At 38.6% G+C, this 22377-nt stretch overlaps 1 protein-coding gene and 1 pseudogene across 1 annotated transcript in view; one reads left to right on the plus strand and one right to left on the minus strand.

The window, feature by feature from the left end:
- Nucleotides 1–58: 58 nt before the first annotated feature.
- Nucleotides 59–22377, minus strand: part of LOC146145126 (urokinase-type plasminogen activator-like) — a 29800-nt gene continuing 7481 nt past the window's right edge. Inside the window, exons 4-10 of the mRNA XM_083390035.1 lie at nt 22120–22220; nt 21618–21757; nt 21344–21459; nt 19539–19730; nt 8414–8514; nt 1166–1281; nt 59–483 (exon numbers count right to left, since the gene is read on the minus strand). Of these exons, the coding sequence (XP_083246161.1) occupies nt 226–483; nt 1166–1281; nt 8414–8514; nt 19539–19730; nt 21344–21459; nt 21618–21757; nt 22120–22220 (1024 nt within the window). The 3' untranslated portion in view covers nt 59–225. The remainder of the gene's footprint in view (nt 484–1165; nt 1282–8413; nt 8515–19538; nt 19731–21343; nt 21460–21617; nt 21758–22119; nt 22221–22377) is intronic.
- Nucleotides 4300–7666, plus strand: LOC146145127 (uncharacterized; annotated as a pseudogene).

Consider the following 22377-nt stretch of genomic DNA (forward strand, 5'->3'; position numbering starts at 1 on the left):
CACTGGTCTAAACGGAACTCCTTTACGATCAAAATTTTTTTACGTAATTTTTTTTTATCTTTTTATTTCACTCATAATAAAAAAGGCTATTTCTATATGTAGCCAGTAAAAGAAGGAATGTCTTTTATAATATGGTTTACGAAACATTCTTTTTAAAACAGGATGTAAAACAATTAAACGGTGGCATTATAAATCGTCTTTCCTCCATAGTTTAAAAATCTTTAATCAGTAAGGCTGATAGTAATTACGGTTCGTGAATCCGTCTATGATGTCTTGTTGAAATTGTTTGTCGCTGGGAGAGAGCTTGATTTTAATAAATATCCAACGCAGGTACTTGGTTAGTCTTGTGTAGACCCCAGGCTTCCTTGCGTTACCACAACCAATTCCCCAACTTGTGAGGCCCCACAGCGTCTGGCGACCATTACTGTTTTCACAAACTAGAGGTCCCCCGCTATCCCCGCTGCAGGTGTCGTGATACCAATCCTGGAAATCCAACAAAAAATAAAAAAAATTCGCAGTTGTTTAACGACACGATGTTTATGTGCATGCCATTCGATTGTGTTTGTGCGAACCAAAATATGTGTTAAATCTATTCAACAGTATTTTTAGCTTTTTCACACGTATTCTTTTCCCTGATCGTTCTTTTCTATAGTTGACAAAGTTTTAGTTAGAAGCGTAACAAGCTAAATAAAAAGCACATACTTTTTTGTAAAACATGTTTTGTCCACTTCCATTGTACTACTTGCGCAACGGACGTTTTTTTATATTAGCTATACTTGTTGAAGGCGAAGATATCGCCAATTCGAAGATATCGCGAGGATAAGAATTAATTTCACAAAACTGAAAACATGTGACCTACATTGAGGTATCGACAAAGGTTGTGGAATTAATTTAGTATAGGCAGACAGTCTCCTCTTTTTGTGGAAATATAGACATAGTTGACGAAAGCTATGGTCCAATGCAAATACTTTTTCGAAGATATAAAGTAGCCTACTATAGTAAAACATCCTCGCAAAAGTTAAAAAAAATATTTAAAAACAACCATATTAAGATAAAAAAAAATAACATATCCCACTAGAACCAAACTTCATAAAAAACGCCATGTCATATATCAAAACCATTTCCAAACGATGTGTGAGACTCGCTACTTTTTATATCTACTTACAGAGGCGCAAATCATGGTCTGTGCATCGAACTTTCTTCGTAAGAGTCCCTGGCACGTAGCGTCTGATCGCAAGTGCACTGCGGCGACTTGCAAACACGGAGGATAGTCAGATACGGCTGAAAAATTTATGCATTTCAATATCATTGACAGTTTAAAAACTACAGCGAAGCAAGTACGGCCAACGATTGTCCTGAAATTCAGAAATAAGCAGTTTGAAATTAGAAAATTATCCTTAATCTAATTACCAAATTAAGGAACCGAAAATCAGTTGTTAAAAAGTAACAAACTGATTGTGATTCAACAGGGAAATCGTTAGTATCTAAACCCAAAACAAAATTGCAAACTAGACACGGTGTGCGTTTGATGCAGGCCTACATTTTGTCAGCTGGTGAATGCAGTGCTGCTATAATTACTATAATTTGAGAATTTGAGGATATTGTGTAGTGCCACTATATTCTGCAAGAGGAAATTGTGCAGTTATGCTATATTATTTCCTAAATATTTAAACATTTTTCTCCCACTACACCTATAGGTATAAATACCCCAGTTGTGAGGTTCCAAATTTAGAAACCCAACCTTGTGTATTACAGGTTTACATCATCGGTAGGAAGATGACATTCTTTACCATTTTTATCTCGAAAAAGCACCTAAAATAATTTCGGCTCCCGCACTAGGGTTCAAAAACTAAAATGATTTATCAGAAGCATATTTGCGCACGAGTTCGTTGGACTACACTAGGTTTTTTTTAGATGAATTGTTTTATTAAGTAACTTTGTGACGTCATACCTGAAACTTTTCATACCCCCTAAACAAAAAATATTTGATCGCCCCTGCACATAACATACCGCGATCTTAAAACAACTTTCGAGGAAAGCTTGCCTTCTTTAGCAAGAACATAGGACGTTTCAGAGTAAATGGGAAGAGAATCATTTTGCCCTCTTTGATGTGTTTTTTTAATTACAATTTTTTTTAAATAAAATGCTTGATCTTTTGCGGCTCTTTTTTAAAATGGACTATTCGAATTTCGCTCCGATGCCTACAAAAGTTGGGAACTCCTGGCCTAAACTCTTGGTAAGTTTATATTGATGCGTGTCACGTCATAATGCCACTAAATATTCAGGTAACTGTTAAAATAATAAAACTTCCTGACTGTTTCTTAGTCTATGTCGCCTTATATAGCATGTAAATTTTTAGTTTATTAGAATAGAATGTGACCTGCTAACATATTAGAATGGAATGTTACCTGCTAGCAAAATAAAACTACAAAATGTGTTTTGGATGCTGTTGCTGAAAGTGTACAACTTTGTGTGAGAGGGAATTGCACTGAGCGCTGCAATTTTTTTGTTCTTGAAATGCTTTCGAATAGCTACTTATGGCCATGCAAAGAAAGCATATTAAAAATGTCCGTTTAATCATTTTCGCTCATTTGAAATGTAATTGTTTTATATTCAATTTCAATGTTCATGTGAGTTGTGAAAAAAGAAACAAATTTATCTGCGCAGCGCAGCTAAAAAGTAGTTTTTCACCGCGAATATCTCGATCTAAAGTCGCTTTTAAGGTGGCTTGTTCGGTTCAACGTAGCCCGTGTGTGAGCAATTTTTTTTTTGTTGTAGCCACTAACACAGTGGTAGGCCAACTGTGGACCGCGAGTTATTTTTGAATAGCTTGGTCTTATCATGTACCGTAGTTGTTGGCCGCATGATAGCCGTAAATTCATTGCACCTTATTTTAACAATTGGTGTGGCATATAATGTTTTAAATTGGCTCAGCTTGGACAGACCCACGTGCCAAATATGGTCTTGTGAGCCTTTAAACTATATTTTTTGCCAACTTTAACTCGTAAACGCATTTTTTTCGCGCTTCGCGCGTATATTCTTTTTCATATAATGTTTTATATTATAGCATGGCAGTGTTTTGGCCATTAAGCGCCGTAGAATATTTTACCTTTTAACCAATTATCCCCTGAATCCGCCGTTCGTAGTGATTTTCGTAGTGGGCCTTGAAGTAGCTCTGAAAAGACTACTTTGGGCCGCAATAAAAAGTTTGCCGACCACTGCACTAACAGGTAGACGACGAGATAGGCAAGTGGCCCGTGGTTTACCTGTTAGTGCAGGTTACCCATATTTGGCCCGGCAGTATGAAAGGTTGCACGCCCCTGATTTAGACGTTGAGAATGTGCTGACGCTAATTGCTTTAGATTTTTCCGCTTACCTAAATAGTAGGTATAAGCAGGCTTGCCATACGTCCCGGTTTAGACGGGACAGTCCCGGTTTTAATGCCTTGTCCCGGTGTCCCGCCCGGTTAGCCAATTTGTCCCAGATTTTTCAATTTGAGATTTACAAAAAAAAATTAGACTAAAAAATGTAAAAACTCTTGAGTTAGCCATTTTAGCAATTCTTTCTCAAAACTAAGTAATACTTTTTACTTTTCATTTTTGATTGTTAAGGCTGTCAAGCAAAGTTTTTTAACATAAATTAATTATTTTTCCAGCGGTTGTTAAGAAATATTTTTCTGGGGTGAATTTGCTGGGTCTAGTCTCTTTTTTGTGTGTGTTGAGTAAAAAATATTAAATGGATATTATCCGGCGAGTGCTGGGAGATATCTTTTTAAGGAAGGTAAGCGAGCGCCGTCGCAAACCAGTCACCGTTAAGCAATTTATATTTTCAAGGATTTTTTTTAACGTATGACTCATTTTGGGTCGGTATTACGGTATTTACTTGAATATTACGCAAGTCTAAACAATTGCTGTTACAACCTAAAGTTGAACGTTTGTTAGTAATTCTTTTGTTAGTAATTTCAAAATATAAAACGACTGCAACCCCGTTAAGGTAATTAGTTGCATTAAATTCTTTTGTATTAGGTCTACATTAAATTTGTTTGCAGTTTTCAATATGCGTCCCGGATTTACGTTTCTAAAAAATGGCAAGCCTAGGATAAGCTTAATATTTGACGACGAGTTAATCACATTTGATACATTGCCTTTTGTGTATAAATCGCCTCCTTCGTGTACTATACCAACATCTTTTATTTTTTTGATTTCAGCAAAAAGCTTCAAATTCAAACTGTGTGTGAAGGTTTAGCTCTGGCTAAATCTCAATAACCATTTCTGGTTGAAAGAAGTACAACACCTTACTATGGATAATTTAAAACTGTCCAGACTGACAATTCCTGATGTGGTCGCCGACTGCCAACAACGACTAAGTAGTCAATATCTCGTCACAGAGTGTTTATGAAGGATGGCCGCATCAAGGAAGCTCTTGAGGTTGCGTTAGTTACTCTGGAGCCGATCTTTGCAGACACGATAGAAGCGTACAAACCCTATCCTAACCTTTCTAGTGATTTAGCAAGCATAAGAAAAAATGAGTTCGACGACCGAGTTTCTACCTGGGTTCGTCACATTAGCTTGCAGCCAAATGTTGTTTTACCTTAGCACACAGCCAGTCCTGAAGCCCCCGATGGAAACCGAGTGGGGGTCCAAAGGACAACAAATTATATTGCGGTCGTAGCACGCACTCCAGCTAGTCGCATGGTCGTAGTGTGCGCTCTAGTTCTACTATTACCAGTAGAGTCTTGGTTAAAGCGACAATACCACTTGCGCGTCTTGCGATTTAACAAACTGTCCAACGACAAGAAGCTGGAGCAGCAGCATACGGAAGAAGAAAGGCGCCGCGCTGAAGACGAAAAGCGTCGCGTGGAGGACGAGCGAAATGGGGCTGAAGAAGCCGAACGCCAACAAAAGCGTCAAAAGAACGCGGCGGAGATGTTAGAACTTCAACATGAACTACAGGCAGCTAAGATGGAGAATAAAGCCTGGGACGAGGTGTCAGAAAACACAGAGTGCATGACGGTAAAGGAAGGTTCTGAAAAAACGCCTGCGTCATTACAAGAACAGCTAGTCGAGGAGCCGCATCGCGTAATTTTCACGTCCTGTCATGTCCAGGGAAGCCCCTCGGATCAACGGTATGTGGTTGACTGTGTAACTTCATCTGAACCCCCGTCGCGATATATCCAAACGCAGCTTACGTCCGATTGATGTCGCTGGATTAAGCGAATTAGCGCAATCGCTGCGCGACTGTTTACTCACCTTTTCAGACATTGAGCGCTCTGAAATAAACAACTATCCTACGGTGATTGCTTTTGCAAGCAGCCTTCCGTTCACGGTGCAGGAAGCTTGGAAGCGTCGGGTTGACATGTTTGTCAAGCAAACTGGTCGTGAACCTCTGTTCCAGCATCTCGTTGACTTCGTGGAAACTCAACCAATTTACAAAACAAAAGAGCAATTTAAATGAGCAAAAAACTTTTAAAAGGGTTGATTTTTTCAAGTCTTGGACCAATCGCCGATGTTCTTTTATAACTTGCATGAGGCCACTCTGCTGTGCATCATGGACTCATAGAGTGCAAAGAATTCAAAACCCGGTCGTAAAGTAACCGCGTGCGCGTTGTCCGATGCAGCAGGTTGTGCAACAACTGCTTTCGATACGGACATTTCGCTGTTAAGTGTTATAACCAAAAGGCTTGTTCCGTGAAAGACTGTAACGGCTCATCACAATTTGCTGCACCAACCAGAAAAGAGAGAAGACAGCCTCCTCATTTCTAACGGTTCAGCGCCCAAACGGACAATATGCTCGGTCGTGTTGGCGAGAGAAGAAGATTGTCACATGCTTCGTCTAGTCGCCAAGTCGTAAATTTGATGATGGTTGCGGTGCGGGTCAGTAGGTCAATGGCAAAGCTGTGAACACATATGCCCTTTTGGATACTGGCTCTGGCGTCACTTTGTGTGACAAGAAGCTGACGGATAAGCTTGGATTACAGGGAGAGCCTAGCGATATGACGATTAAGGCGGTAAATGGAGACAGTCGTCGGAGAGATAGTGAAATGGTGAGCTTGTCCGTAGTCTCGCTTGACTGCTGCGACTGTGGAACTTTCCGAAGTGTTTGGTGTAAACTGTCTGCCAATCACGGCTAACAGATTTCCAAGAAGAGCAGAGTTGGACAGACTACCACACATCAAGGATCTGTCATTCCCACGTATTGACTGCAGTGAAGCTCTACTGCTTATTGGAATGGATGTTCCACAAGCCTTTATCGTAGAAGACGTAAGGAAGGGCAAACCGAGGTAACCCATTGCGTTTAAAGTTCCACTGGGCTGGGCATTGATAGGACCTATCGGAATAATGATCTATGGTGAATCTGTTAACTTCACTCGTGTGGCTGATGACTAGCTACAGGAGAAGCTGGACCGACTCTGAAAGACCGACTTTCATAACACCAACTGCACCGAGATGCCGATGTCATGGGAGGATTGTTATTTTTTGAACCAAATGAAGAGAGAAGTAAAGTTCAAACAAGGAGGACATTACGTGCTGCCGTTGCCGTGGCGCCTAAACGAACAGCCGTTGCGTAACAACCGTGTAATGGCTCTTAATCGTTTGAGATCATGGGCGCCGCTTTGTTCGTGATGACGCGGTGCGCCGCGCTTACACCGATACCGTTAAAGGCTACATAGCTAAAGGCTATGCCGAGGCGATTCCTGAAAAGTAACACAATGAAGACGAGGTGTGGTACTAACCGCACCACCCTGTTACAAAGCCACACAAGCCTGGTAAACAAACATTTCATAAGGGTATTTTTCCTTATGTTTTCGGCCCTTTAAACAGCATTAAACAAACAGTTTTCTTTGTCAGGTGTTTATTTGCTACAAAACTGCTTTCATACTGATTCTATCACTAAAGTGCATATGATGACGACATGCAATGTGAATGATCTTTTTGGTTATAAACTCTTCCAACAGTTGGTTAGAACCACGTTCCCAGTTGTTAAAGGCTTTGGTGTCTAAATGCCAAAGCTTTGGTTTTATCGATCAATCGCCATTTCGCCAGCAGTCAAATAAAGCATTAGTTTGAACTTTGAAACAGGTACAGTTTCTCTAGAATAATAATGTGAACCTTAAGCTATCTCTATAACATGAGCCCCAGTTTTGTATTAGTTAGCGTACCATAGCAATGAAGAACCGCAAAATTGGGTGAACCTTGCAAAAACCTGGGTAAATATGTCAATTGTCAATATATATTGCTATTCCAAGAGCAGTGTACTCAGGACTCTCTGAAGCTACAATGGTCACATTTGCAGTTTCCTTAATGGAGGTTACAACCTCATTTATTGCTCGTTCCAGCACCAAAGTTTGATTAAAGGCTTAACCCCATTCTTCTTAATAAGCCTTTATCGGATGTAAGAGGTTGCAATGCCACTAACAAAAAAGTCGCTAACCTTTTCTCGGCGGTAAGTATTTGTATCAACATAGTAAAAATCTATAGATTTAAATAGCTCATGCAGGAAAAAGATGAAATCGGTTAGATAATGCTTTAGGTTCTTTTAGAAAAACTGCGTTAATATTCTTTTTTGCAGATTTGCAGATTTGCAGAATTCTACATCAGAGAAAGCTGTTGGCGATGAGACACGCCGTTTAAGAAAACCGTCTATTTTTGTTGTGATAAGAGGCTAATAACATCATTTTGTTCTTGGCTGGTCCTACACTTCGAGATTTCTCCATGGCTCGAGAAAAACATTAAATGACCGCCACCAATCTTTATACATTTTCATGACCTCTCGATCATTAGGACTAATTGTTGCAGACAGTCGGGCCTCATCAGTTTCTTAATGGTGATTGAAGTAGGTCAAGGTCAATGTTAACGGATAAGTTAATAAAATTCTGGTAAAGAATTATTTAGGCTTTTATAAAATGTTTTAAGTAAACATTACATGCGACACACTTTTGCCCCTCCCCCCCCCCCCCCCCCCCTTGCCCCTCTTAGCAACGGGCAGGAGGAGCGCCTGCCCCCCGCGCCCACCCTCTCCGGCGTCCCTGGCGGTATCATACATCCACAGAATACCGGTAATAAAATTTTGGTCTTGCCGTTTTGGCAAAGAGAAATATAATTTACAGACAGCTTTATTATTTGCACTGCTGTTAACGACTATCCGTTTTGTAAATTTGTAAGGAATTTTGGCTCTTCACCATGAAAAGTTACCTCCATTGATTACCTTTAGTCTCACACTAGGTTCATGCTAAATATTATTTGACCTACTTTTAAGGTTAAAACCACGGGAAAACTTCAAAACGGTGATTTGTTCTGCATACATCTTCATTTATGACTAAATATGTAGGTTGATTTGTTGTGTGGGAAGTCGCGGAACACCATTATATCACTAAAATAAAAAATAAACTATATCAAGCAAAATATAATATTACGCTGATTATCGTATTCTGCTCCCCATCCAGAAACACCACACTCTGTTTTTGAAGAAAACTGGTTTATTCCAATTGGAAGGCATGCCGGCTGCACGAATCGTCTACAAATAAAATTCAATGTGCTTTAAGAACAAGGGGAGGAAAAGTCTCAAAGGTCATGGCCCTTGCTTTAGATTTAGAAGGGCAGAATAAAACGGGTTTCAGCCAATGGTGGGATTCAAATTTTTTGTCAGCCGGTTCTATCACAGAAGCCCTATATTTCAGCAGATTATTTTACAAAAAGTAATATTTTCCAAAAAATAATTAAAGTAGTTGGAAGAACAGTATACAACACCAGGTTCCCGCAAATGTTGCAAAATGCGAACCGGCTGAATCCCAACACTGCTATGTATGAACAGACACACTAAAAAGTAGCAGTCGTCTCATGACTTGTACTTATGAAGCAACAATTAAATTTTCAGACAAACAATCACAAAAGGAAAATTACTACAATCATAATAATTAACACAAAGTATAATTATGACGTGTGAACATTTAAAAAAAAAACATGAGCTACGATTGGATCTCAAAAATAGGTGTATCAGATAAGATGCCAAAATAAAAATGACAGTAACCAGTTATGCTAACCGGTTCGCTGATCTCGTCAAATTCTGAGAGACGGTTCTATAGAACCGGTGCGAACCGCCTGAATTCAACCACGGGTTTTCGACCTATCTTGTAGAAGAGATGGAGGCTTGTAAAACTATAAAGGTCTTGCCAGGGGGTCAGAAAGAGTTATTTTGTGTTTTCAGTCTAAAGAGCTTTAATCCTCTGGACGACTTTTGCGTATGCTAACAACATTTTTAACACCGCCATCTGTTGGATATGTTTTATATAAGAGTTCAATTTAACTCCGTTTGAAGTTGCGTTCGTTTCCGAGTCGAAATCTTAAAATTGTAAAGTAACGTGTAATGCTATTAACTATTTATTTTTATAAACACCTGTCTCGTAGTGGAAACTAAACAGCTGATGACCCTGACCTGATTAAACCATCTGACATTCAAAAATTCCTAAATAATTTATACAAAACTTTAATATTTCAATTAAACCTGTTTTTTAAGCTACGCTTTTGCACTTGTATTTAAGTGTTATTTGTCAAGAGTTTTGTTGAAAATTATTATGGTGAAGGATAAGTTTACCAAATTTGTTTTTAAAGGTTTCCAGCAAATTTAAAGCTTGCAAAACGAAACCACAACTCGTCTATAGCTGCCACGCTAAGTAGCGTTAGGGTGGGTAATATTTTATAAAGCACTAAGGTAACTAATTCGCAATTCTCTATCATTAAGCTAATAGACTCTTTATCTACACCAGCGCGGGCCAGAAGCAATTCGTTTCATAAAACGGGCCAATGGTGCAGGGCGGATCCAGATTTTAGATCAGGGACGGGGAAAACAAAACTTACAAATGACATCACTGGTGCTGTTCTCAAACCAATGGCAGGTATTATGCAACTACCGAAAAAATGTCTCTTTTTCGTTTGGCAAAATATAGTTGAGAACGCAAAAACGTTAGCTTAGAAATATACTTGACGCATAAAAAGATTAGCACTATATTATCTTTACAACTAAAACCGTAATCACGTAAAATTTGCAGGCAGCGCAAAGCATGCTAATCGTGTTTGAAAGTTGGATAAATGTTACTCACGATACAATATTGGCCATACTGCTTTATAGAACAGTGGTTCTCAACCTTTTAAGCTTACGGACCGGTAAAATTTGGAAACAAATTATCAAATCAAAATCAACCCAAAATGCAAATACGACAAAAGTATGCAACTTAAAAGCAAAGAATGGAAACTTCTATTCAACGAGAAATTTGCTGCTGTCTTTTTGATATCATACGTGTTATACGGTTTATTAAAGTTTTTCACATACAACTGGTCCTAAAATTTAAGACTTAAACGAGTTGTAGCCTACTTTGAAACAAACACTTGCAGCTTTGGACGTACGATAAAGTCCAAAGTAGACCATTAACTCTATGTTACGTCACAATGTTGCAAATTACGGAGTTCTAAATTTAAGGACAAGCCTTCAACATCTTGCATTTTGCAGTTGAGATTTAAAATTGTAATATATTTGGCGGACCGCGGACCGGCGGTTGAGAACCACTGTTATAGAACATTTCATGAACTGGATAATTTGGAATAAATTTCATTTTGTTGTTGTTGAGCAGGGGCGGGCAACATACGGCCCGCATGGGGTTTTGAGCGGCCCGCAGACAGTTTCCGGTATTACATGATAATGTGGCCTCGAAATAAGATATAAGATCGAAATAAGAACAACATCAATGTCGAAATAAGACCAACATAGGACTAGAACCTAAAAGCTGTAATACCGTCAAAATCGGAATAAGGCATAAACCGGTCGGAATAAGTCCTAAATGACCGGAATCAGGCCTATAAAACATTTTGCCTAACCCCAAACCCAACACCTAAGTACATCATTAACTCCCCCAATAATTGAAACCCTAACCCACTTTCTAACCCCACCTATTACCCACCAATAAACCCCAAACAGGGCCAGAAAATCAGAGGCCAAAACAGCGGCACCATAACGGCGCCCTTCAAACTAGGGCGCCCAAAATTAGACACCAAAACGTTCGATACCAGACCCATGGCTCCCGATCGTCCGATAACCTCTTTCTACAGTTTCATGTGTTATTTTGGCCATTTAGGCCCGATTCCAAACAATCTAGGACAATAGATCCCAAAGTAAATATGATAATTATGCTGTTTGGAAACTTTTAGGCTTAAATTCACAAAAAAATTGTTAATTTACTTGCTTTTTTAGGCCCATCGTTATGTCGATCATTTTAAGGATGCAGTTTAATTTTTTTTGTTCGACAGTTGCTTATTTTCCTTATGCGTGGCAAGTAAACCTTGCTTATTTTAAAGGTTATGGTTTTTAGATCAAATAATAAAACCTAGCTCGATTAATATTGACTACAAGCGATGGTTTTACACCCTATTCGAAGGTGCACATTGTGCGCACAATGTGCACTTGCGATACCAAAATGTGCACAAAATCTGCATCTAATACCAAATGTGCACTAAATGTGCATCTAATGTGCACCTCACGTGAATTTGATGTGCTCTTAATGTGCATGTGCGCGCATGAGTGGCTAAAAAGGTGTACACTATGTTTTCCGTGATCACATTTTCCACCGCTTGTGATGGTAAGGCGGTATTTGTCCGGTAGCCGATTATTATCGAACCTAAAAACAGACAGACATGCAGATGTAGGATTTGTACTTAATTCTTACCAGAAGGTTACAGATAAAAGAAAAACGGTCTCCGTGGAGAAGGACCGCGCAGTTCTCGCCAGATTTTTTGTTAATTAAAAGTCAATGAGAAATTCTGCAATGTATATTTACAAACACGAAAGGCAATATTTCAATGTAAAATCACAATGCTATGGCATGTACGTCAGATAATGTCACTTGCAGGGCTGTTAAACAAGCATTAATTGCTCGAAGTCTTTGGCGAAAAGGAAAATAAATACATTCAGGTGCAGGGTTTCCAATTTGCAATAAATTAATGTAGAAAAATTTGCAAACGAAAGCTGGGAACGTTGTCCAGTTTTGTTTGATTCTTTAACTTTTTGGATGTTGCATAAATGTATTGTATGCCTTTACTTTTTATTCTCAGTAATTATTTTTTTCTCTGTAATCTAACATTATATATTTTTTATGTTTCTGTAGCATTTTTCTACGTTCGTCTTCAATTTCCCTTTAGTGTAATTGATTTTTAATTTTTTTATTTCGATAGCCTTTCATTTTTTGTTCATTTTTAATTTATTTTTACTATAATTCAATTTTCCTTTGTCTTTTGATGTTATATTTAATTTTTTCTGTCGCATTTTAATATTGCTATCTATCGATAGTATTTCGCTAATAATCTTGCTTACAGTATTTCGCAAATATTGCTGCTGCAGTTTAGGTTGCGCTTTCAATACAGTGAATCAGAGAGGTCGATCGAGCCACTGATTGCGAAAGTTATTTTTAGGAGTCATTATTTAAAAAACAAACAATCTAAGCTGACGTATCGCTATTCAATGTTCAACTGATTCTAACAAATTTTTTTTCCAAGTTAACAAAATTAAAAATGGTCAAACATAGATATTTAAATAAGAAGTGTTGCCTTACGTTTGAAAGGTACTATCAACATGCAATTGGGTAGGGGTGCCCAAAACTTGACATTTTATTTCGATAACCAATATCGTGGACAAAAAGTATCACAATCCGGTACCTAATGACGTCATAACCATGACCACATAAGCAGAGTAGATAAAAATTACGAACGTTTAAAAATACTTTTACAGGTTTTAAGGCTAAATTTGCAGGTTTAGTTACCTCCAGTTATGAACTTATTTTTTTAGTAAATTTACCCCATATAATCGGTAATCTATAGAATTGGGACTCAATTAAAAAAATATATAATAATAAAAAGAATTGCACGAAACATAACATGCATTACTTGATCTTCTCAATACAATAAACATCATCGGAAAAATCGTTTAATATGAAGTTATTTATTTTACTGTATACATCACGTCTTATGTTATTAAATTTACAATAAAACGAGGAGGTTTGTGTGTCACTGAGTGTGTGTGCTCGCTTCTGGTGCACTTAAGTGGACTTTACTCATTCTAGTCGTAGGGCTTGGCAAACAGTCAACAGTCTAACTGGAATGTCGGCAAAACCAAGTAAATGCCCCATCACGGCCAATGCGATTGCCGCCCAACTTCTCAGCAACAATCGTTGCCCTAATGTAGACAGGACCTTAGCAGAAGCATCAATGCTAAGACCGAAGCCAAACAAACCAAAAGGCGACACGAAGAGATATCGCCCTATATCGCTACTGTGTGTGTCTTACAAGATGTTAGAGCGACTTGTCCACACGCGCCTAAATCCTATTATCGATACACAATTGCCCAAGGAGCAAGCGGGTTTCCGCAGTGGCAGATCTACCACAGACCAGGTTACCCTACTGTGCCAAGATATAGAGAATGGGTTTGAGGCTGGTGAAAAAGTCGGAGCCGTGTTCATCGACCTCACGGCTGCGTATGACACCGTTTGGTTACGTGGTCTTCACCTAAAGCAGTGGTTCTCAAACTTTTTTGTGCGCGACCCAAATCTGAGTTTTATGAACATCTCACGACCCAAGCCTCAAACATCAAAAAATGTAGGCCTACTTTTTCTGATATGCATGAAATAGAAAAAGACACAGACAACCATGTAGTACACAGTTCTGTAAAACAATAATTGATTACAAACAAATGATTGATTTATTTTAGTGTGATTGGTGAAACTGAATTTTTTCTTTTATAATATCAGTGTGGTTTGTTTGGTGACTAAAAGCTTACACCAGTCTTAGCGCTACTGTAATTATCTGTAGCTGGCTGCCATCAAAACGTTCACAAAACCACTTATGATGCAATAATCCAGGTTACAGATTTGAAGCCACGTGAAAATCTTATCATGCCATAATTCAGTTATGATTAAATTGAAAATATAAGAAAAATGAAATAAAAAAGTTCGTTTGCGCAGGATTGAATCACCATAGAGCGACCGATTTTTTTACCCTGTTCCATCTAAATAACAGGGAAGCCAAGCGTACTACAAACATCCGAGTCAACAACACGTTGTTGCAGCATAATGCTACTCCCACATACCTTGGACCGCTCGCATCGCGCTCATACGCAGCCTAGCCGGTACTACATGGGGAGCTTCAACTAAGGTGCTGCGTATATCTGTTCAGGCTTTGGTTCTATCCGCCGCTGAGTACTGTGCCCCTGTGTGGTGCCGAAGTAGCCACGCCAAGAAGGTGGACACTACCCAAGTCGGCGGCAATTATACTTGCGACACCACCAATGCAGTTTACGCAATCACATGCGTAAAATGTCCAGGAACCATCTACATTGGAGAAACTGGACAAACTATCAGAAAGCGCATGAATGGACATAAAAGTGACATAAGGCATGGACATATGGAGAAACCTGTTGGCGAACATTTCAACCAAGGATCACAGTATAAAAGACCTTAGAGTTTCGGTGATCAAAAAAGTAAGTAACGGCACCCAAGCGAGGCTCACAGTCGAACAAAACATAATTAAAAAGTTCGATGCCATCAATGTCGGGCTCAATCGTTTATGTCACACTATACCTCATAGCACGCTTTACTACCTCCAGCGTACCTTACAGCGCAGGCCTCGTGGTATAATTGTTTTTGCGTCAGCAACACGCTTTTGCGAGCAAGTGCCTGTGGACATCTTAGACGTCACTATTCTTATCGCCTTTTACTTGCGCTTGTGCTTTAACGTGCATTTTAATTCTTTTCATTTATACCTTGACCTGATGAAGCACGGATGTGCGAAAGCTTGTCGAGAATACAATACAATTTGTCTTTATACAGTGCCACCTGATTCCTCTATTAAGAATTAGACAAATACGGCCATATACAAAGATTACCCATAATAGTGCGTTGCGAGTCATATCTGGCTGCCTACGTGCCACGCCAACCGAGCAGCTGCCCGTGCTGGCCGGCATAGCACCGCCTGACATTCGCCGAGAGGCAGCGACCCTAGCCCTCTGTAGAAAAGCGCTCTGCAATGAACAACACCTACTGCACAAAGTTGTCACAAAGAAGACCCTCCATCAGCGCCTAAAATCGAGGCACTCCTTCGCGACCCAGGCAAAGACGATGTTACCGGTCGTCAGAAATGGCATGTCTAAGGACACCAGGGTAGAAAACCGGTGGACGGAAGAGTGGTCAGCAGCACCACGAACAAGACTACATCGCTACATAATATGAAGTAAAAGGCCTCGACCTTCCACGGCGACAGTGGTTTAATCTTAACCGCCTCCGCACTAGAGTCGGCTGTTTTGGATCGTCGATGCTGAAGTGGCGCCTTACCCACAATCCGACTTGCATATGTGGCGCCCACCACCAAACTGCGGACCACATCGTGGAGGAATGTACCACCTACCGTCCACCCCATAGGGAACGAGGCCTCAGAGACCTCGATAATGACACTCTGGAATGGCTCTCGTCAACAGCTCCGTGTTTGACACACGAAAGAAGAAGAAGCAATTGCCTTTTTCGTTGTGCTTTTGTGTTTGCGTGTCGCGCACGTGGCAATGACTGTGTCATTATTATCAGAACACGCTGACGGAATGCAAGCTTGCCGCTACAGTATATTTGTTCTAGGTGCGTTCGCCAAAAGTGAATAAATAAAATGTAAACAAGGTTTTTTTTTAATTAAAAGACTTGAAAATAAAAATATCTGTTTTCTTCAAACAAGAAAAGATTTCTGTGCAGGTTTACAGTTTTTTCGCCATACGTTGGTTGGCAATACATAGCAACGTTCAATAATATAACCTACTCCTGAGAAGGGAATACGAACATGTGCAAAAAATTTGCGCATATTTTAAAAAGGCTTCAAAAATGTGCGCACTTTTTTAACAATGTTCGCACATTTTAAAATGCCTTAAAAATGTGCGCACATTTTTAGGTTAGAGTTATAGTTAGTTAGGGTTAGAGTTAGAGTTTCAAACTCGAACTCGAACTCGAACTTTTGGTGTGCACATGTTTGCACACATTGTGCAAAATTACGCCACGTCCCCTGTTGCTACTCTTGCAACCCTTGTTGAACATAAAGCTTTTTATGAAGCTAAGTATGCCCTTTCAGCTTTATATTGAACCTTACATGCAATACTTAAAGGCAAAAATAGAACCGAACTGATAAAATAGTTACTTTGCGAGATGATAAATTAAGGCAAAATATTTTAAATATATTGTTATATTGTTAACAGCGGTTCAGAAAAAAATAAAACCAAGCATTAAGATCGTTTAAGCATCTGTTGTTCTATCACCTTTTTTACAAGGCAAAAGTCAGAGAAACGTACAGCAAGATATCATTTACCGCTGTCCTAACTAGCAAAGTCAATGTAACAAGTTTGACCGACCACTTGGAGTTACACTTTGTGCGTGTTTTATACACAAATAAACAAAATATTTTTTTTTAATTACTATCGCTCGGTACGTCGCAAGATCAACCAAATTTTACAAGGGTTCCCCGAGGAAAAAGTTTAAGAACCACTCACTTAAGAGACTGCTCATTTAGCGTAAGAACGTATTTCTTAGCCAAACTTTTATCTGCCTTACTTAAAGAAGTTATCTTCTGCAGTTCCACGTGTAGAGGAACGACGCATGTCTGTTTGTGCTTGTAATTATAACGTGTTCGCCTGGTAAAGTGTTAAATATTTCACCTCGATACTCATTTCCTTTCGTGGCCGTTCTGGCAAATCCAGCCGGCATTTCGACTTAATTAATCACCATCGCAGTCGCTCTTGTGCTATATAGTGTCACGCTACTGCTGGATAAAACACTTCAGTCAACGATGCGCTCCTTACTGGCAACACGTGTTTTTACTGCGCTATAAGTTCTTTTATTGAAAGCGAAATATGCTAAATTATGTGAATGTACAATAAATCTATAAGCGACCTGACAGTATGCACTTTGAAATGCTATGACAGTTTGTTTAGTTTCGATTTAGTGGAGTCAGATAGCACGGTGGTCATGTCTTCACCTGTTAAAATATACACACGCCTTTCGCGGCTTAGCTATCCTTCCGTCTTATGAGTTATGGTGATTCAATCAAAGATATCACACCGAACAGTAACCGGACCGTTCGTTTGTATCCCGAACAACAATTCCGGTAATTTTATGAAGGCCAATTTATGATGCCCCTTTTCTTCCAAGACGGCTGAGATAACGTCACATATCTTTACGGAATTACAAGCTTACGTATATAGTGTAACATTGTAGCGTTAGTCTGTTGTGCAAAATGTCTCCGATTTAGGTGACACGTTGAATATGGACACGGCATTGCTACTTGATTTCGAGTTTCAGAGATTTGCACCCTGATCTTGGTAAACTAGAACGTTAAATTCTAAGCATATGACAAAAGCTTCGCCTTTCTGCCATAAAACTGCCTATCTTACGGACCTACTTCTGCATTGTAGGACTTGGTATTGGCAAATTGTTAATCGCCTGTGTAACCATTTTAGCACAGATCGATCAGCAACAACGAAAAACGTATAACGTACAGGACCACGTGCGTTAAGGACTTCAGTAGTTGTAGCAAAACACGACTTATTCCCGTATCTCTATATTCAACCAAGCTGCACGTGCAAGGCTTGCTACCTTTCGTCGGCTTACTCAAAGCTTATCTTTTTATAGGGCTATCGCTCTTCACTATGTGCTCACGGCATATCGGATGTCGTCCATCAACAAAAGGGAAAATAACGTCTACTTGACAATGTTACAAGACCAGACGGACGAGGACGAAGATGGAATTTACAGAACCAATTTTTAGAGACAAGGAGGGGGGACAAATTGTAGCGTTTGGGAGAAATTTTGTTTGGGTAAAACCGCGGTCAAACTGTAAAAAGTTTTAGGCCCAATTTCCTAGCTAATTGAGGTTTCGTGTATGCTAACGAAATTTTAAACACCGCCACCTGTTCGATTTATGTTATTTAAGAGCGGATTTCAAAGTTGAAAAACGTGGTCGTTTAGTTCAAGGTTCGGCAACCTTTTTTGCACTGCGGACCGGTTTAAAACTAAAATTTTGTCGCGGACCGGCCTTAAAAAACAACAAATGCTCAGGAAAGTAAATTTATTACAAACCGCGGGCGGCATAGGCAAACAATTTAATTTAGCCCAACCAGCGGCTCTTTCAAATAAAACTTTTAGGCCTTGTTTTTTCTTAAATTACACTTGTATACCATTATTACCCATTTCCATATTCTTACCAGCTTGTCAAAATAAGGATGATATTTAAAGCATTCTTTCAAAAGAAGTCACACTTTCGTATAACATATAATAATGTATGATTCCATTTTTGACCAGGCCCTAGTACACGACACAAAAAACGGAAAAAAAATAATGGCAATATAAAAAAGTATACGAACCACAGACCGACACCTGAAAAGTACAGGATAGACATACGTACAAGGCTTGCCAGAATGGCTTTTTTGACAACAAAAATCTTTTTTCTAACGTGGTTGATGCCAGAAAAATCATAAGGCTTTTTGGCCTAATTTGTTTGGTCATTTTTATAGTCTAAAACTATAGAGCAGTGGTTGCCAAACTATTTTCGCTCGCGGCACACTAAAAATATCTTAAATATTTCGCGACACACTTTTAACAGAACAACAATATAGTCCTTTCACAATCGCCCTGAAAAACTATGTGTAAATGTCTCAATTTGAATTTTTTGTAATGGGTATAGTGGCTAGTGCGTATTCAAGCCGTATGCCTATATTTGTAAAACAAATACTCTATTTTTCGAAATTACAAAAAGTTTCGCGCCGCACTTGACATTTTCTCGAGGCACAGTGGTGTGCCGCGGCACACAGTTTGGAATCACTGCTATAGAGGCTAAAACTAATTAATATACATACGTTTTTTTAAAACCCTTCCTAAAGCCTAAATATCAAAATAATAAATTATTACATTATAGGACATAGTTCATAAACATGGGTGTTGTGAACGTGCTACAACGAAGGTAAATGTGTTTTAAGTATAAAAATAGATTTAATTATTTTTGAGTTTTTACAAGGTTTTTACGTACAGTTTGTGTTTAAACAAAATTTTAATCTGGCAACCCTGCTACTGACCGGTAACCAACTCCTCGCGGATCCTTAGTGGAAGCTCTATACCGCATAATGCCAAGCTCTCACGAACATAATAATAAACCACAACCAGAGATTTGGTGGGTAAAAAAAACTATTTATTGTGTAGTTTACTAATAAATCAACTTAAAATACATCTGAGCTTTCAACGAAAAATCGAAACCAAGAATATTGTGAACTCTTTTAACAGACAGTCAAACTTCTGAACCAAAAATAGAATACTTGCGTATATCTTCTAAACAAATATTTGTTGGCGAAAATAGCGGAAAAATGAGAGGCTAACGAGGTGAGCACATTTAGCATGTAAGTAATTGCTGCTGAGTTTAAGTGCTTTACGTGGTAGCTAGAGAAAATGCACTTGCCTAAATAAAAGCAACTGCTGGAAAACTCACCCGTACGATACACAACTTCGCAATTTGATCAGAACGATGTCGTTGATCGGCGTAATATCGGATGCATATTGTTCATGAATAAAGGCGTCCTCAACTTCGAAATCCTGAGAGTTCTCGAACCATCTGTCCCAGCCACGGCCCATCTCGTTATTGTTGTAGTTACCGATTCGCACCGTCAGATCATCCAATGTCCTTAAACCATCAACCAAAGATTTACCAATATTTCACGCTCAAACTCAGTCACGACAAAACAATTGTGCAGCCAGTTGAACAGGCCTTTCTAAATTAAAAATGGCGCTATATTGGTTTCGAAAAAAATAAACCTACAGTACTTGGATAATGCATGGTAACATTAAATACCAGCGCGGTATTTTAATCATAGCATGTGCCCAGGGGCGGTTTAATAACGTTGGTTAAACACAGTTTTTCTAAGGGGACATAATTTTTTAGAGAGATGACGTCAGAAAGCTACGACAAAACGTTACGATAGAAAGTTACGTCAAATCGTAACGTTAAAAAAGAGGGGTGTTACTTAAATACAAAAGTCGCATTGCGAAATTTTATGAATTTACGCAAAATCGTAGAAACGCATTTATATACAACCTGGTTATATTTGCCAAAACGTTCATTTTAGAGAGTGCAATAAGATGCACGGCATCTTTGAGGTGAAGCGATTTCATCAAAATGGGCTGAGATATAATAAAAACACAATCTAACTATGCGAAAATATCTTAAACATTCGTTCCCTGTTGTTCACTAACGTCACCAAGGGATCAATCTAAGATCTAAGTGACTGAATAAGAAATCCAATTTTATGCTCATTCGAAGCAGGAAATCTCTGCGTAAGCGTTTGCGCCCTGGCAGGCTCCATGTCGAGATTATACAATCTATTATTATGATCATGTAGAGGTAGCAGCCACCTTGTGATTCCTTGTGATCGGTATGCAAACTTTATTGGACACTGTGGACAAAAACGTGGGAATGTGTGCACATTTAAAAATGCACTTAAAATTGAGGGTATACTCTTTTAGAATGTACGCACATTTTGTGCAGAATATGCGCTGATTTACTGCAGTGGTAATATTTTTGGTCTTAACGGATAGTAAACCTTGTTATAGTTAAGAAAAATGCAGTCTTCGGGATCCATATTCGAAAAATTATATAAAAGAATACCTACATGAACGACATTATATAATTTGGTTATCGAGTTTTTGGTGTAACTTAAATAGGACCGACATACATTTGATGTTATATCATATAAAAAGACGAAGTATATCGTCGCAAATAGTTGAATGGTATCACGATCCCTTTTTTAGACTGAAAACGGAAACATACCAGAAGGCCAGAAGAGGTCGCGCAAATCCCGAAATTATATTTGTTCTTATTATAGCTAAAGTATATTAGGAATGGACTCGGGACGGATACATTTCATTAGCGCGTCTGATGCGCGGGCCGTGGTTTTTGGAAAATAGTTAAGTTGCATTAGACGTCCCCGAACGTAGTTGCTGCAATTTTTACGCTAAATATAATGTCCCGGTTTAAACATTATAGTTTTATTTTAATTAAAAAAAAACACAACTAAATAAAAACACTAAAAGATGTTTATACGACGAAAATAGACATTATTGGCCTATGCCAAAGATTTATTTAAGGTACGACTGTCTAAATAAGAAGATTTCCGTTTTAAAAAAATCTTTAACATTACTCCAATCATCGAAGTTACAGCAAAGCGATGGTGTTCAAACCATGCGAAAAATACTGATTTGTTTTCTTTGTGTAAATAATAATATTGCAAAAGTTCTTACGACCGTAGAGAAGATCCTACGCAGTGGGCTGCAGAAACAACCCAGCAATTGCTTATTAATGTCGCGCCGCATGTGTGCACGCTGATGCCTTGGTTGTTTTGACGGAGAATGGCCACCTATAATAATGTTTCTTTTATTGATTCAAAGTAAGGTGTTACAAACGCAACATGTCTTAGTTAAAAACCGTATGCTATTAACAAATAGTTACCAACAATGTAAAAAATATGTTAGTCTACAAATAATTATACAGACAACATTTATTGCTTATATCTACCTGCCAAGGATGTGCGCCAGGTTGCGCAGCTATCCCACCAACTATTCGTTGATGGCGGTTCGTTTTTTGAGCGTTGCACTCTTGAGGGACAGAAATGTTGAGCTGTGGTCTCCCGCAGTTGCGATCCTGCATTTTCTCCACTTGAAAAGAATAAAACTTTACGCAAGTTCGTCAAGGAGGCGTGCATCTTTTTTTGCCAAACAGCGATATACAAATTTACAAAAGCTGTAGTTATACTAGAACTTAAGCTAAAAAAATGAAAACTGCAAAATATGAAGGGTCGTTATGTTATAACAAATAACAAAATAAAATGCTTTAAAACTCTAGCAAACATTGGCGTTATGAAGATATTATTGTGATAAGGTAAAACAAATAAACATTTCAGCATCTTCATCAAAAAGACACATAGAAACAAAACACTAGTTAAATATGTTTATTTTATGCAAAGTCATTCAGTTAAATAACTCACTGATAAAAGTTTTGAGCTTCTAGATTAAAATACCTAAGTCCCGATCTTTGAGTAATCGAAGAGTTCTCATTTCGAGTGAATGGTACACTGCGATAAAATTTGCTTCCGAACTCGGGGGAAGGTGGTTTTTTATCCTATAAATTGTAAAATGCAGTTGATTTTTGGGCAAAAAATGTGAAATAGTCCTACTTCGAAATGTCTGTGTTAATTTGGCAGCTCTTTTTAGCAGGTCATTTTGTTAAGCGTAATGTACAATATCACAATCTTTCGCCATGTATTTTTGTACAGTAA

This window comes from Ascidiella aspersa, chromosome 5, assembly GCF_963924565.1.
Source record: "Ascidiella aspersa chromosome 5, kaAscAspe10.2, whole genome shotgun sequence".
Lineage (NCBI taxonomy): Eukaryota > Metazoa > Chordata > Ascidiacea > Phlebobranchia > Ascidiidae > Ascidiella > Ascidiella aspersa.